This window comes from Anolis sagrei, chromosome 4 (genome assembly GCF_037176765.1).
Source record: "Anolis sagrei isolate rAnoSag1 chromosome 4, rAnoSag1.mat, whole genome shotgun sequence".
NCBI classification, from domain to species: Eukaryota; Metazoa; Chordata; class Lepidosauria; order Squamata; family Dactyloidae; genus Anolis; species Anolis sagrei.
The window spans coordinates 87,367,953-87,383,985 of NC_090024.1; the positions used below are offsets into that span (position 1 = coordinate 87,367,953).

Sequence of the window (16,033 nt, forward strand, 5' to 3'; positions counted from 1 at the left end):
CACTTTTCAGGCTGCCTGAGGCCTCCTTTGCTCCCACGCCAATTGTGGGAATTACATGGGAAGAGAAAGAAATGCCCCCCAAGCAGAACAGCATTAGAATGAAGAGTTTCCCCATTATTATTATTATTATGAGGAGCGGCTTAAGGAGCTGGGCATGTTTAGCCTGAAGAAGAGAAGGCTGAGAGGAGATATGATAGCCATGTATAAATATGTGAGAGGAAGCCACAGGGAGGAGGGAGCAAGCTTGTTTTCTGCTTCCTTGGAGACTAGAATGAAGAGTTTTCCCATTCTTCTATTATTATGAGGAGCGGCTTAAGGAGCTGGGCATGTTTAGCCTGAAGAAGAGAAGGCTGAGAGGAGATATGATAGCTATGTATAAATATGTGAGAGGAAGCCACAGGGAGGAGGGAGCAAGCTTGTTTTCTGCTTCCTTGGAGACTAGAATGAAGAGTTTCCCCATTATTATTATTATTATGAGGAGCGGCTTAAGGAGCTGGGCATGTTTAGCCTGAAGAAGAGAAGGCTGAGAGGAGATATGATAGCCAAGTATAAATATGTGAGAGGAAGCCACAGGGAGGAGGGAGCAAGCTTGTTTTCTGCTTCCTTGGAGACTAGAATGAAGAGTTTTCCCATTCTTCTATTATTATGAGGAGCGGCTTAAAGAGCTGGGCATGTTTAGCCTGAAGAAGAGAAGGCTGAGAGGAGATATGATAGCCAAGTATAAATATGTGAGAGGAAGCCACAGGGAGGAGGGAGCAAGCTTGTTTTCTGCTTCCTTGGAGACTAGAATGAAGAGTTTTCCCATTCTTCTATTATTATGAGGAGCGGCTTAAAGAGCTGGGCATGTTTAGCCTGAAGAAGAGAAGGCTGAGAGGAGATATGATAGCTATGTATAAATATGTGAGAGGAAGCCACAGGGAGGAGGGAGCAAGCTTGTTTTCTGCTTCCTTGGAGACTAGAATGAAGAGTTTTCCCATTCTTCTATTATTATGAGGAGCGGCTTAAGGAGCTGGGCATGTTTAGCCTGAAGAAGAGAAGGCTGAGAGGAGATATGATAGTCAAGTATAAATATGTGAGAGGAAGCCACAGGGAGGAGGGAGCAAGCTTGTTTTCTGCTTCCTTGGAGACTAGAATGAAGAGTTTTCCCATTCTTCTATTATTATGAGGAGCGGCTTAAAGAGCTGGGCATGTTTAGCCTGAAGAAGAGAAGGCTGAGAGGAGATATGATAGCCAAGTATAAATATGTGAGAGGAAGCCACAGGGAGGAGGGAGCAAGCTTGTTTTCTGCTTCCTTGGAGACTAGAATGAAGAGTTTTCCCATTCTTCTATTATTATGAGGAGCGGCTTAAGGAGCTGGCCATGTTTAGCCTGAAGAAGAGAAGGCTGAGAGGAGATATGATAGCCAAGTATAAATATGTGAGAGGAAGCCACAGGGAAGAGGGAGCAAGCTTGTTTTCTGCTTCCTTGGAGACTAGAATGAAGAGTTTTCCCATTCTTCTATTATTATGAGGAACGGCTTAAAGAGCTGGGCATGTTTAGCCTGAAGAAGAGAAGGCTGAGAGGAGATATGATAGCCAAGTATAAATATGTGAGAGGAAGCCACAGGGAGGAGGGAGCAAGCTTGTTTTCTGCTTCCTTGGAGACTAGAATGAAGAGTTTTCCCATTCTTCTATTATTATGAGGAGCGGCTTAAGGAGCTGGCCATGTTTAGCCTGAAGAAGAGAAGGCTGAGAGGAGATATGATAGCCAAGTATAAATATGTGAGAGGAAGCCACAGGGAAGAGGGAGCAAGCTTGTTTTCTGCTTCCTTGGAGACTAGAATGAAGAGTTTTCCCATTCTTCTATTATTATGAGGAGCGGCTTAAAGAGCTGGGCATGTTTAGCCTGAAGAAGAGAAGGCTGAGAGGAGATATGATAGCCAAGTATAAATATGTGAGAGGAAGCCACAGGGAGGAGGGAGCAAGCTTGTTTTCTGCTTCCTTGGAGACTAGAATGAAGAGTTTTCCCATTCTTCTATTATTATGAGGAACGGCTTAAAGAGCTGGGCATGTTTAGCCTGAAGAAGAGAAGGCTGAGAGGAGATATGATAGCCAAGTATAAATATGTGAGAGGAAGCCACAGGGAGGAGGGAGCAAGCTTGTTTTCTGCTTCCTTGGAGACTAGAATGAAGAGTTTTCCCATTCTTCTATTATTATGAGGAGCGGCTTAAAGAGCTGGGCATGTTTAGCCTGAAGAAGAGAAGGCTGAGAGGAGATATGATAGCCAAGTATAAATATGTGAGAGGAAGCCACAGGGAAGAGGGAGCAAGCTTGTTTTCTGCTTCCTTGGAGACTAGAATGAAGAGTTTTCCCATTCTTCTATTATTATGAGGAACGGCTTAAAGAGCTGGGCATGTTTAGCCTGAAGAAGAGAAGGCTGAGAGGAGATATGATAGCCAAGTATAAATATGTGAGAGGAAGCCACAGGGAGGAGGGAGCAAGCTTGTTTTCTGCTTCCTTGGAGACTAGAATGAAGAGTTTTCCCATTCTTCTATTATTATGAGGAGCGGCTTAAGGAGCTGGCCATGTTTAGCCTGAAGAAGAGAAGGCTGAGAGGAGATATGATAGCCAAGTATAAATATGTGAGAGGAAGCCACAGGGAAGAGGGAGCAAGCTTGTTTTCTGCTTCCTTGGAGACTAGAATGAAGAGTTTTCCCATTCTTCTATTATTATGAGGAGCGGCTTAAAGAGCTGGGCATGTTTAGCCTGAAGAAGAGAAGGCTGAGAGGAGATATGATAGCCAAGTATAAATATGTGAGAGGAAGCCACAGGGAGGAGGGAGCAAGCTTGTTTTCTGCTTCCTTGGAGACTAGAATGAAGAGTTTTCCCATTCTTCTATTATTATGAGGAGCGGCTTAAAGAGCTGGGCATGTTTAGCCTGAAGAAGAGAAGGCTGAGAGGAGATATGATAGCCAAGTATAAATATGTGAGAGGAAGCCACAGGGAGGAGGGAGCAAGCTTGTTTTCTGCTTCCTTGGAGACTAGAATGAAGAGTTTTCCCATTCTTCTATTATTATGAGGAACGGCTTAAAGAGCTGGGCATGTTTAGCCTGAAGAAGAGAAGGCTGAGAGGAGATATGATAGCCAAGTATAAATATGTGAGAGGAAGCCACAGGGAGGAGGGAGCAAGCTTGTTTTCTGCTTCCTTGGAGACTAGAATGAAGAGTTTTCCCATTCTTCTATTATTATGAGGAGCGGCTTAAAGAGCTGGGCATGTTTAGCCTGAAGAAGAGAAGGCTGAGAGGAGATATGATAGCCAAGTATAAATATGTGAGAGGAAGCCACAGGGAGGAGGGAGCAAGCTTGTTTTCTGCTTCCTTGGAGACTAGAATGAAGAGTTTTCCCATTCTTCTATTATTATGAGGAGCGGCTTAAAGAGCTGGGCATGTTTAGCCTGAAGAAGAGAAGGCTGAGAGGAGATATGATAGCCAAGTATAAATATGTGAGAGGAAGCCACAGGGAGGAGGGAGCAAGCTTGTTTTCTGCTTCCTTGGAGACTAGAATGAAGAGTTTTCCCATTCTTCTATTATTATGAGGAACGGCTTAAAGAGCTGGGCATGTTTAGCCTGAAGAAGAGAAGGCTGAGAGGAGATATGATAGCCAAGTATAAATATGTGAGAGGAAGCCACAGGGAGGAGGGAGCAAGCTTGTTTTCTGCTTCCTTGGAGACTAGAATGAAGAGTTTTCCCATTCTTCTATTATTATGAGGAGCGGCTTAAAGAGCTGGGCATGTTTAGCCTGAAGAAGAGAAGGCTGAGAGGAGATATGATAGCCAAGTATAAATATGTGAGAGGAAGCCACAGGGAAGAGGGAGCAAGCTTGTTTTCTGCTTCCTTGGAGACTAGAATGAAGAGTTTTCCCATTCTTCTATTATTATGAGGAGCGGCTTAAAGAGCTGGGCATGTTTAGCCTGAAGAAGAGAAGGCTGAGAGGAGATATGATAGCCAAGTATAAATATGTGAGAGGAAGCCACAGGGAGGAGGGAGCAAGCTTGTTTTCTGCTTCCTTGGAGACTAGAATGAAGAGTTTTCCCATTCTTCTATTATTATGAGGAGCGGCTTAAGGAGCTGGCCATGTTTAGCCTGAAGAAGAGAAGGCTGAGAGGAGATATGATAGCCAAGTATAAATATGTGAGAGGAAGCCACAGGGAAGAGGGAGCAAGCTTGTTTTCTGCTTCCTTGGAGACTAGAATGAAGAGTTTTCCCATTCTTCTATTATTATGAGGAACGGCTTAAAGAGCTGGGCATGTTTAGCCTGAAGAAGAGAAGGCTGAGAGGAGATATGATAGCCACAGGGAGGAGGGAGCAAGCTTGTTTCTGCTTCCTTGGAGACTAGGACAAGGAACAATGGCTTCAAACTACAAGAGAGGAGATTCCATCTGAACACGAGGAAGAACTTCCTGACTGTGAGAGCCGTTCAGCAGTGGAACTCTCTGCCCCGGAGTGTGGTGAAGGCTCCTTATTTGGAAGCTTTTCAACAGAGGCTGGATGGCCATCTGTCAGGGGTGATTTGAATGCAATATTCCTGCTTCTTGGCAGGGGGTTGGACTGGATGGCCCATGAGGTCTCTTCCAACTCTAGGATTCTATGATTATTCAAAGGTGAAGTGAAATAACACTCATAATAATGGGGGCACATGTTATTTGTTAATAGGGTCAGACCTTCATCAACCGCGCCCTATTCAATCTCTTTGCTGGGTGTGTAAGGGAGGCGGGGCCAAGCCGCAAACCCCGCCCAATTTCTCGCCCCTCTCTCTCTGCATTACATCACCCAAGGCGGGGAGGGGCGTGGTTTGGGTGAATGGGCGTGACTACACTTCCTGGCCACGCCCCGTCCTATATAAAGGGAAGCGCCTGCCGCCGGGTGCGCTCTCTTGTTGCCAGTGTCCGGGGCCAGGAGGAGCTGGAGGGCGGCAGCAGCAGCAGCTAGCAAGGAGGCAGAAGGGTCTACTACTCGCAGAAGGAAGGGAAGCCGTCGCCATGCGTGAGATCGTCCACATCCAAGCCGGGCAGTGCGGCAACCAGATCGGAGCCAAGGTGAGTGCAAGGAGAGGAGAGGGAGGAAAGGAAGGAAGGAAAGAGGGCGGGGTCCCTATTGTTCCAGGTCTCGGAGGCGGTGGATGATGGGTCGGCATCAGGGGTGTGCACCTTCCCCTCCCTCAACAGAAAGCTCAAACTGTCAAGATACCCCAATCTATCTGAGCCCATTTCTTTCATCTCCCATTGTAGAAGGAGAAAGGTCCTCTCTGTTTCTTCGATTCTGGGACGCATTATTCCCCCGACATAAGGCTGGATCTACACTGCCCTCTATTCCAGGAGGTGGTCCCAGGTTATCTTCCTATCCCAGATTATATGGCAGATAGAATCATATTCTAAGTTTATTTGCTTTGAACTGGATTATAGGAGTCTACACTGGCATATAATCTGGGATAAGAAGATAATGTCACACCAGATTCTGGGATGGATGGATGGATAGATATGTGTGTGTGTATATATATATATATATATAACAGATATATAGAGGGGGGAGAGAGAGAGATCCCAGGATTCGGTGCCAGATTATCTTCTTACTCCAGTTTATATGGCAGTGTAGACTCCTATAATCCAGTTCAAAGCAAATAACCTTAGAATCACAGATATATAGAGAGAAAAAGAGCGAGGTCCCAGGATCCAGTGCTAGATTATCTTTTTAACCCAGATTATATGACAGTGTAGACTCATATAATCCAGTTCAAAGCCAATAACATTAGAATCACAGATATATATATATATAGAGAGAGAGAGAGAGATTCCAGGATCTGGTGCCAGATTATCTTCTTACCCCGGATTATATGACAGCGTAGACTCATATAATCGAGTTCAAAGCAAATAACCTTATAATCACACACACACACATATAGACGGAGAGAGAGAGAGATCCTAGTATTCGGTGCCAGATTATTTTCTTACTCCAGATTATATGGCAGTGTAGACTCCTATAATCCAGTTCAAAGCAAATAATCTTAGAATCACAGATATATAGAGAGAAAAAGAGAGAGGTCCCAGGATCCAGTGCTAGATTATCTTTTTAACCCGGATTATATGACGGTGTAGACTCATATAATCCAGTTCAAAGCAAATAACCTTAGAATCACAGATATATATATATATATATATATATATAGAGAGAGAGAGAGAGAGAGAGAGATCCCAGGATTCGGTGCCAGATTATCATCTTACTCCAGATTATATGGCAGTGTAGACACCTATAATCTAATTCATCATAAATAACCTTAGAATTATATATAAATGTATATATATTTATGTATCCCAGGATCTGGTGCCAGATTATCTTCTTATCTCAGATTGTATGACAGTGTAGACACATATAATCCAGTTCAAAGCAAATAACCTTAGAATCACAGATATATATATATATATATATAGAGAGAGAGAGAGAGAGAGAGAGAGATCACAGGATTCAGTGCCAGATTATCTTCTCACTCCAGATTAAATGGCAGTGTAGACACCTATAATCCAGTTCATCATAAATAACCTTAGAATTATATATAAATGTATATGTATTTATGTATCTCAGGATCTGGTACCAGATTATCTTCTTATCTCAGATATGTATGACAGTGTAGACGCATATAATCCAGTTCAAAGCAAATAACCTTAGAATTACACACACACACATATAATGCTGAAATCAGTGTGTGTCTTGCAATCAATTGTGTTTTATATCTATCGATATATAGATAAAGGCATTGTTGGAAAGCTAACAGCATCCCTGGCTGGAAACCTGCTCCTTTGTTACTCATCCTTTTGTGGAAAGGGAAAAGAGGGGAGGAGGCAGGGGAGCAATTGTCGCATGTCACACCCCTATTGCCCCATCACCATAATAATCCGCTGGATCAATGTTGCCATAGAATGCAGATCGAACTGCATCCTATGGGTCAACACTGGACATATCATGCAGTTCGAACTGGATTCTATGGCAGTGTCGATCCACCCTTGGGTATTTCCTCTCTGAAGTGGTACAGGACACTACAAGCTGTACAAATTCTCCTTTTTTGCATGGCAGAAGCAAAAAGGGAGCAGAACTGGGGCGCTCTGAAATGGGGAGGGGGATTTCCCTCCGCAAAAATTATGGTGGGAGTGTTTCCTTTCGCATTGCAGCTCTCTGAAACAGCACCCAGCAAGCAGGGTCTTTTGTGGGAAAAACAAGGGGGTGTTGGAAGGAAAATCTGGGATTTTATTGGGAGGATTGGGGATGGCTCGACCACACCTTCTTCCTCCCATATCTCCTTCCATCCTAAGATTGGGCTGGCAATTCTGTACCATTTTCATTGGAACATCCTTTCTCATATCTATGGATGTGGTTGTATCCCTTGAACATAATGTGTTGTTTTTTTGTTTTTCTAATGATTTTTTAATATCCAGTTGAAAGGTGGAAGTGGCTACTTGCCTAGAATGGTTACAAGCAGCTTTCTGTACAGTCAGTCGTTTGCCATCCTAGTATTTTAAGCCAGAGGGTGGATGGAGGATTGGGTTGCTAATGCGGGATTTGGTGTTCCCATCAGGAGTAGGTGTGGCCAGTGAAGAAAGAGACATTGCACTGGCTTTAGAAAGCAGGCAGGGTATAAGTTTTGCCTAAAAGCAAGCAGCCGGGGTGGGTTTTCATTTCTAAATGATCCATATAATTATTGCACGGCAGCAGCCTAAATGCTAGGGAAAATAGGAGATGATCCTGCTGCCCAAAATGACAGTCTGGATCTACTCTACCAAATAATGCAGGTTGAATTGTGTGGTGAGGACCCCCCAGTGGTGCAATGGCTTAAACCTTTGTGTCAGCAGAACTGCTGACCAAAAGATCAGCGGTTTTAATCTGGGGAGTGGGGTGAGCTCCCATCTGTCAGCTCCAGCTTCCCATGGGTTGCTAATGCGGGATTTGGTGTTCCCATCAGGGGTAAGTGTGGCCAGTGGAGGCATAAGAGACATAAGAGAAGCCTCCCACAGGATGGTAACACATTCAGGAGTCTCCTGGGCAACATCCTTACAGACTGATAATTCTCTCACACCAGAAGTGACTTGCAGTTTCTCAAGTCACTCCTGAGATAAAAAAAATTGCATAGTATGTTCAGTGTTGACCCATCTGAGGTAGTCTGCATTAAATTGTTCTACACTGACCATGTAATACAATTCAAACTGTATTATTTGGCAGCTATAGTTCTAGTCTACATCTGGAAGCTTGTTGGGGTTTTTTCTGGAGGTTTTTTGGAACCAGAAAATCAAGCAACCCGGTCCTCAATCTGATGAGGACAAAGGCAGGCTCTTCCCATAGTTGAGCTTTGCCATGAGCAGCAAGGGCAGTTCTGTTCCAGTTTGGATAACTGAAACATTGAGTTGAAAGAGACTGCAAGGGCCGTCCAGTCCATCCCCAGTCTGCCATATAGGAATGCACAATTGAAGTGTAGAACAAGAATCTGATAGTCCCTGCAGTTTCAGGTTATGTGCAGCAAGTGCAAAGGGGCGAGGAGACCATGAATGATGGGGCGACAACTGTGGCTGCCTTTCTTCCCCATCTTGCCGCATCTACAAAGGGCTTTTCTTTCATCTCCCACTGTTCATCCTTAAGATGAAAAAAGAAGAAAACGATAAGACTGATTTTTTGAAGGACAAAGCTCAGAGGAAATGAATAAACCTCCAAAAACACAAAGAATCTTACAACGTCTTTAATGCGAGCAAGTTTTATTTGGTGAGCTGCAGCACACCTCATGAGAGACATTGAATCTGAATGGAAATCACCCATTCAGTAGGAGGCCCCAGTGGCGCAATGGGTTAAACCCTTGTGCCAGCAGAACTGCTGACCAAAAAGTTGACCGTTGGAATTAATGTGGTATCAAACTGCATTAATTCTACAATGTAGATGCACCCCAAAGCAATGTGGAAGATGGCAGGGGTGGGGGGGGTGGAGTGGCAATTGCTCTGAGGACCAGTTTTTCTCACATATGGAGAGTCATATGGACACTAACACTGCTGTCAACTCAGTTATTATTGAAGGCTTCTGCTGGGAGGACTGTTGACCAAAAGGTTAGTGGTTTAAATCCTTGAGATGGGGTGAGCTCCCATCTGACAGCTCCAGTTTCTCATTCGGGAACATGAGAGAAGCCTCCCACAGGATGGCAAAACATCTGGGCATCCTCTGGGCAATGCCCTTGCAGATTGCCAATTCTCTCACACCAGAAGTGACTTGCAGTTTCTCAAGTCACTCCTGACACAAATTTATTTATTTGTTTGTTTGTTTGTTTCGGGTATTTATACCCTGCCCTTTTCGACCCCCTGGGGGGGGGGGGCTCAGGGCGGCTTCCAGCTGGCACATATATGATGCCTAAAATTAAACACAATAAAATACACATCAAGATCAGTAATTATAAATAATTAAAAACATTAAGTTAATACAATAAAATCCTCTAGAAAAGAAAGCCAGTCTGGTGGCCGTTGTCTCACCGAGTTCTGTAATCGAAGACTCCATTCAGCTTGTCCATAATCCGTTTCCATAGCTATTGTCGACATTATCCTCGTCAAGTCTACAAGATTACTCAAATGCCTGGCCCCACATCCATGTTCTTAATTTCCTTCTAAAGGAGAGGAGGGATGAAGATGATCTAATTTCCCCGGGGAGTGAATTCCACAGGTGGGAGGCCACCACCAAGAAAACCCTGTCCCTCGTCCCCGCCAACCATGTTTGTGACAAGGGTGGGGCCGAGAGCAGGCCCTGTCCAGAAGATCTTAAACTCTTATGTGAAACGTTCGTACAGGTACACTAAGCATTCCAGCCTTGCTTAGACAACGTAAGGAGATACGTTCGGACAGGTACACTGGGCCAGATTTTATAGGTCAAGACCAGTAGGACTGGAGTCTACAAAGGCATATGCTGAAGGCTTGTTGTTGATGTACCGCAAGCCCCTTTCTTGCTTTTGCTCCTATATACTGACTTGAAATTATTGGGGGGGGGGGGATAATACCGAGGACTTCTTGTAGCTTCTTCCATTTTCCTCCCTGTGCTAATATCAAAGGGTTAATTTTTAATATTGTGAATGAAGATGTGAAAATGCATGTTTTTGTGTGTCTACGCACATCTATGTCTATTGTGTCATTTTGTGGCTTGTCGGGAAAAATACCCAGTTAGTTTGGTGGACCTGTTTCGGGGGTGGAGATGGTAGGTCTGTGTTGTTTTGCCTGTTTCAAACAGGAACATCTTTTGCTGTGATTCCATTGTTCTTAAAAGATACTTTTAGATGAGGCGTGTCAGCAGTTGCTCTGGGTTGGCCTTCTTGACATTTTGAGGACAGTTGGCTAATGGCTCACCCTCTCCAAAATCCCATTCCAGTTCTGGGAGGTCATCAGCGATGAGCACGGCATTGACCCCACTGGCAGCTACCACGGAGACAGCGACCTGCAGTTGGAGAGGATCAACGTCTACTACAATGAAGCAACTGGTAACCTCCCCCTTCTCTTCCCTCCATGATAACAGATTGCAAAAAATAATAATAATGCTGTGCCCGAGAGATATTTACAGGCACCCTACTGAGGGCACAGTGGGACAACAGCGCTGACAAGGCTGCCCCTTGAAAGGCTGGCTTTAAATCCTTAGTGCCTGCTTAAAATTCAAGCCCATGTTTCATCAGCCTGCTCCCCTTTAAATCTGCACCTCCCCCTTTTATCTGTCTGGAGAGTTGGTGCCTCTCTCCAGTGAATAGTAATGAAGTTGCCAAGAGCGGAGGAGCTGCCTTGTCTTTAGCAAAATCTGCTGACAGCAGGTCTGTGATGCCAGCTTTTGTGTCTCTCCTGCAGGTAACAAGTATGTTCCCCGTGCCATCCTTGTCGACTTGGAGCCTGGGACAATGGACTCGGTGAGGTCTGGACCTTTTGGCCAGATCTTTCGGCCAGACAACTTTGTCTTTGGTATGTGTTTTGGCATGGCAGCCATAGCCGTAGCTGTTCCGAAATGGCTTGTCTAAGCAAGGCTGGAATGCTTAGTGAACTGATCAGCCGTAGCTTGGCAACAGAAGAGGCCTTCACAAAGAAAATAGCCACAGTAGTATCATCGGTGTAACATTTTTGCTGACGGCTAGCTGAATGTGAGGTCAGATATCCATTTGTCCTTGTAGCAGTGGACAAACTGTTCCCCATACACGCACGCACACAATTGTGGGTTGTGAAGAAAAGTATCCCTTCTTGAAGAATAAAGAATTTACTGTAGCCAGAGTTTTAGAAAGTTACTTTATAAACTACACTATCCATGTCCCTTCACCCTGATTGGCCATTGTGAGAGCTGTGACTTTCACAGCAAAAACCATAATAGCTATTAGAGTGAAAGCCAGCATGATACAGTGGTTTGTGTATTGGACTAGGACTTCAGAAACCAAGGGTTAAATTCCTTGGCAGGTTGTACTATTTACGCCTCCAAGCATGACAAAAAAGCCCTGCCAAGAAAACCTCCATATAGATTTACCTTAGGGTCACCATTGGTCAGAAAAGACTTGGAGGCACACAACAAAACTCATTGGAGTGTCAAAAATGTGCTTATCTAATGATGATTAGTTAGCTGATAAATTCACATGATCCAGTTTTGTTTCACATAGCAAGAAGCATCACAAAAAGAAGGGATACAATTTTTGGATCCACTAATTTATATGTGTGTGTGTGTATGTATATATGTATATATACACACACATACATACACACATACACACACACACATACATAGACATACATATATATACATTAGCTTGGGTACCTGGCATTGCCCGGATTATTTGAAAAAATCAAATTTTAATTGTACAAAATGCAAAAGGTTGTGGGTGAACTACAACTCACATTGTGACAGGTTAACCCCAAGAAACTCCATCAGTACTTAAAGTTTGTTACGTTGGGCAAGTTTGCTCTGGGTGCATCATCAGTGGAGTTCAGTGTTTTCTCTGGCTGTAGGGTAAACTGCAACTCCCACCTATGTGCCAAGTTTGGTCCAGGTCCATTATCGGTGGAGGTCACTATTTGTCTGTGGGTGAACTACAATTCCCAGAAAGGAAGTTCAGTCCCCCCCCCCCCAAAAAAAACCCTCTCTTAATCAAATTTCAGCATATCAGGTATGTGTGCCAAGTTTATTCCAGTTCCATTGGTGTGTGGATTCACAGTGTTCTCTGGATGTAGGTGAACTACAACTCCCCCAAATCAACGTGAATTTTCCCCAAAGACCTCCAATACGTTTTGTTGGTCATGGGGGTTTTGTGTGCCAAGTTACTTTCAGGTCAGTCATTGGTGGAGCACAGAGTTCTCTTAGATTGCAGGTGAACTATACATCCCAGTACCTACAACTCCTATAAATCATGGTGAATTCTCTCCAAACTTCTCTAGTACGTTCAGTTGCTGATCAATTCCTCTGTTTGATGTGTGGCATAAAAAAGAATAGGAATGGGTTAAGGGAGAGGCAGTGGGTGGGCATTACAAATTCCACTGGTCAGAAACACTGCAATGTCTGTGGTGGAGGAAACTCATAAAATCTAGGGTGAACTTGTTCCCATATGAAAGCTTTCACTTGGGTGGTGGGCAGTAATGGTGTTTGTGGAGGACATCGGCAGAGCGCTTGGAAATGTTCATGGCGCTCACCATAATCTGCAGTGTCATTGAAGGGAGGGACATTGGTGTCTCCTGAATAGAGGGAGCTATAGCTGTTTGTGGAAGTGGGAGCTTCTCTGTGGAAGTGGACACCCCTCCACATACATACATATTTTCACTGTTATTCTGTGTATTATTATATGTATAGATAAATATAAAAGCCCACAGCTACTATTTTAGCACAATTTCTTGAGGCAGAGATTTCTTAGTAAGCATTGTCTAGTATAGTTTGTATGCTTATGCTGCATAGTTTGTTTTCATTTGGCTTAATCAATAGTCAGATTTATAAACTATGTCAACACTCACATTTGTAGGCATCCCCACTGGGGCGATGCCTGCCCCCTCTCTTTTTGACATTATACCACAGACATAAAAACAAGGATATACAACTTACTTTGGCTCTTCTTAGCTAATTTAAACATGCAAAGATATTCAGGTTTACATGTGGAGGCAGACATACAGGGGCCTCGCACTTACAGGCTCTATGCTAGACTTTTTCCCTGATACAAATACATTTTGGTATATAACCTCTTTACTAAAAAGCAGCTTTTTTGGGGAATATTCACCATGTTATGTCTATTTGTGGTGGCTTCAAGTTTGTGTTGCTTTGTTATGTCAACTAGTGAAACTACTATTGATTCATCCTGCTCCTGCTTTTCCCTCTAGGCCAAAGTGGTGCTGGGAACAACTGGGCCAAAGGCCACTACACAGAGGGTGCCGAATTGGTGGACTCTGTGCTGGATGTGGTCAGGAAGGAGTCTGAGAGCTGCGACTGCCTTCAAGGCTTCCAGCTCACCCACTCGCTGGGTGGTGGCACAGGCTCTGGGATGGGCACCCTCCTCATCAGCAAGATCAGGGAGGAGTATCCCGACAGGATCATGAACACCTTCAGCGTTATGCCCTCACCCAAGGTGTCGGACACAGTGGTTGAGCCATACAATGCCACCCTCTCCGTCCACCAGCTGGTGGAGAACACAGATGAAACCTACTGTATTGACAATGAGGCCCTCTATGACATCTGCTTCCGCACACTGAAGCTCACAACGCCGACTTACGGGGACCTCAACCACTTGGTCTCGGCCACCATGAGCGGAGTCACCACCTGCCTCCGGTTCCCTGGACAACTCAATGCAGATCTTCGCAAGCTGGCGGTCAACATGGTGCCTTTCCCTCGCTTGCACTTCTTCATGCCAGGCTTTGCTCCTCTGACCAGCCGCGGCAGCCAGCAGTACCGGGCCTTGACGGTGCCAGAGCTCACCCAGCAGATGTTTGATTCTAAAAACATGATGGCAGCCTGTGACCCACGCCATGGACGCTATCTGACCGTGGCAGCCATCTTCCGAGGCAGGATGTCCATGAAGGAAGTAGATGAGCAGATGCTCAACGTCCAGAACAAAAACAGCAGCTACTTTGTGGAATGGATCCCCAACAACGTGAAGACGGCAGTATGCGACATCCCGCCACGAGGCCTCAAAATGTCCGCCACATTCATCGGCAACAGCACAGCCATCCAAGAGCTCTTCAAGAGGATCTCTGAGCAGTTCACAGCCATGTTCCGGCGTAAGGCCTTCTTGCATTGGTACACCGGTGAGGGCATGGATGAAATGGAGTTCACAGAAGCCGAGAGCAACATGAACGACCTGGTCTCCGAATACCAGCAATATCAAGATGCTACTGCTGATGAGCAGGGTGAATTTGAGGAGGAAGGTGAAGAAGACGAGGCTTAGGATTGACGTTGGTTTAGTACAGTTAGGCGAGTGTCGGGGGTGCAGTCTGTTCAACTCTACTGGTGCATGCTTTTTCAGTTTTACTTGGTGCTTTTTCACTGTTGCCCCATCAGCAGTTTTGTAACTTCACCCTTTATGTAACAGTAGTTTCAAAATACTTCTGAAAAAGTCTTCTGTCTAAATGTCTGATCTCAAACATAAAAGGCATTTGTGTTTCACACTGGTGTCTGGAGTCTTTTCTTGTCTCGGAAAATTACATAGAAGTGTTGAGTCACTGAAAGAATCCTGTGTTTAGAATACAATAGATACCATGCTACTAAATGGACACCCCCTTCAATCTCTGAATATTACATCCCTCACCCGTTTAAATAACCGTCTCAGATGAAAAGGCGTTTTGACTAAATAGCAGTTAGCAGGCTTTTGCTTATATTATGACTGAAAATGTATTGTGTCTACAGGCAGAATCACACAACATGTTATCTATGGAAAAATATGTAATTCTTCCAAGTTTTTGGAAGCAGAGCTACAAAAAAGGAAAGTTTTCAGAATAGAAACCTATTGCTCTCATTTACTGCCATGAAGAACTTGTTTGTTCCACTATATATCTTAATGGGCATAATATTACGTAATCATCACCCTTTCCTTCAAAGTGAGAGTAAAGTCCCCAGTTTAAATGTGACTGAAAGGGGGGGGGGAGGTGATTATTATTATAATCATAGGGGGAAACCTACATTGGGTCTGCTTCCCTTCCATGAAAAATCAAAGGTAAGTCATAAACTCTCCATAAGATTGTTGTATGCATTTTGAAATTCCACAGCTGTCCGGAGGTGTGTTTTGCAAGGGTAATGCACATAACCTGTTTATGTAATTAAAGAGTCAAGTTTGACTGCTTCCCCATCATTGAAAACACATTCCCATCCATCATACAGCATTACTGGTCCAGGGCTGTGTTACTCTTATGCTGTAGAACAAGGAGTTTCTCTCATGTTCATCCAGCTGAAAGTTCACTTATATTTATATCATTTTTGTTGTATAGAATTTTTTGTGGGGGAAAGGAAGATAAAAAAATCACATTCTTCAGGGAACCAAATACTATTCATGCTAATAATATGAAGAAAAGTGGGTGGGGTCCTGTGGGAGGGAGGGATGATTGTGTGTGTGTGTATTATATATGTATGTATGTATGTTTGTATGTAATGTTCGTTTGTGGGATTAACATAACTCAAAAACCACTGGATGAATTGACACCAGATCTGGATACAATACACCTATCAGGCCAATGAGTGACCATCACACATAAAAACACTGAAAAACACAGTGGAAGAGACCTAAAAAGCAAAAAAATAAAAATACATTACAACACATGCACAAAACCACATATATACAGATATACACAAATATATACACATATACACACACACAAAACACATACGCAGACTGGGCCACAGCAATGTGAGGCAGGGGAGAGTTTATTTAAGCTGCAGAGCATGCAGTCTAGTTTTAGAAAATGCAAGGTGATAATTACTAGGCATTCTTTCTTTGGCTTTATGAGATCATACCTGCCAGTGCTTGCTTGGGTGTGGATATGAAATATGTCCATTCTGTAA

The 16,033-nt window shown here is 44.0% G+C and overlaps 1 protein-coding gene across 1 annotated transcript; it reads left to right on the forward strand.

The window, feature by feature from the left end:
* The first annotated feature begins 4,892 nt into the window (after positions 1-4,892).
* On the forward strand, positions 4,893-14,644 carry LOC132774554 (tubulin beta-2 chain). The gene is made up of 4 exons (XM_067467516.1): positions 4,893-5,073; positions 10,412-10,520; positions 10,876-10,986; positions 13,366-14,644. Exons 1-4 carry the CDS (start codon positions 5,017-5,019, stop codon positions 14,424-14,426), a joined length of 1,338 nt encoding a protein of 445 aa, XP_067323617.1. The 5' UTR covers positions 4,893-5,016; the 3' UTR covers positions 14,427-14,644.
* The last annotated feature ends 1,389 nt before the right edge of the window (positions 14,645-16,033 follow it).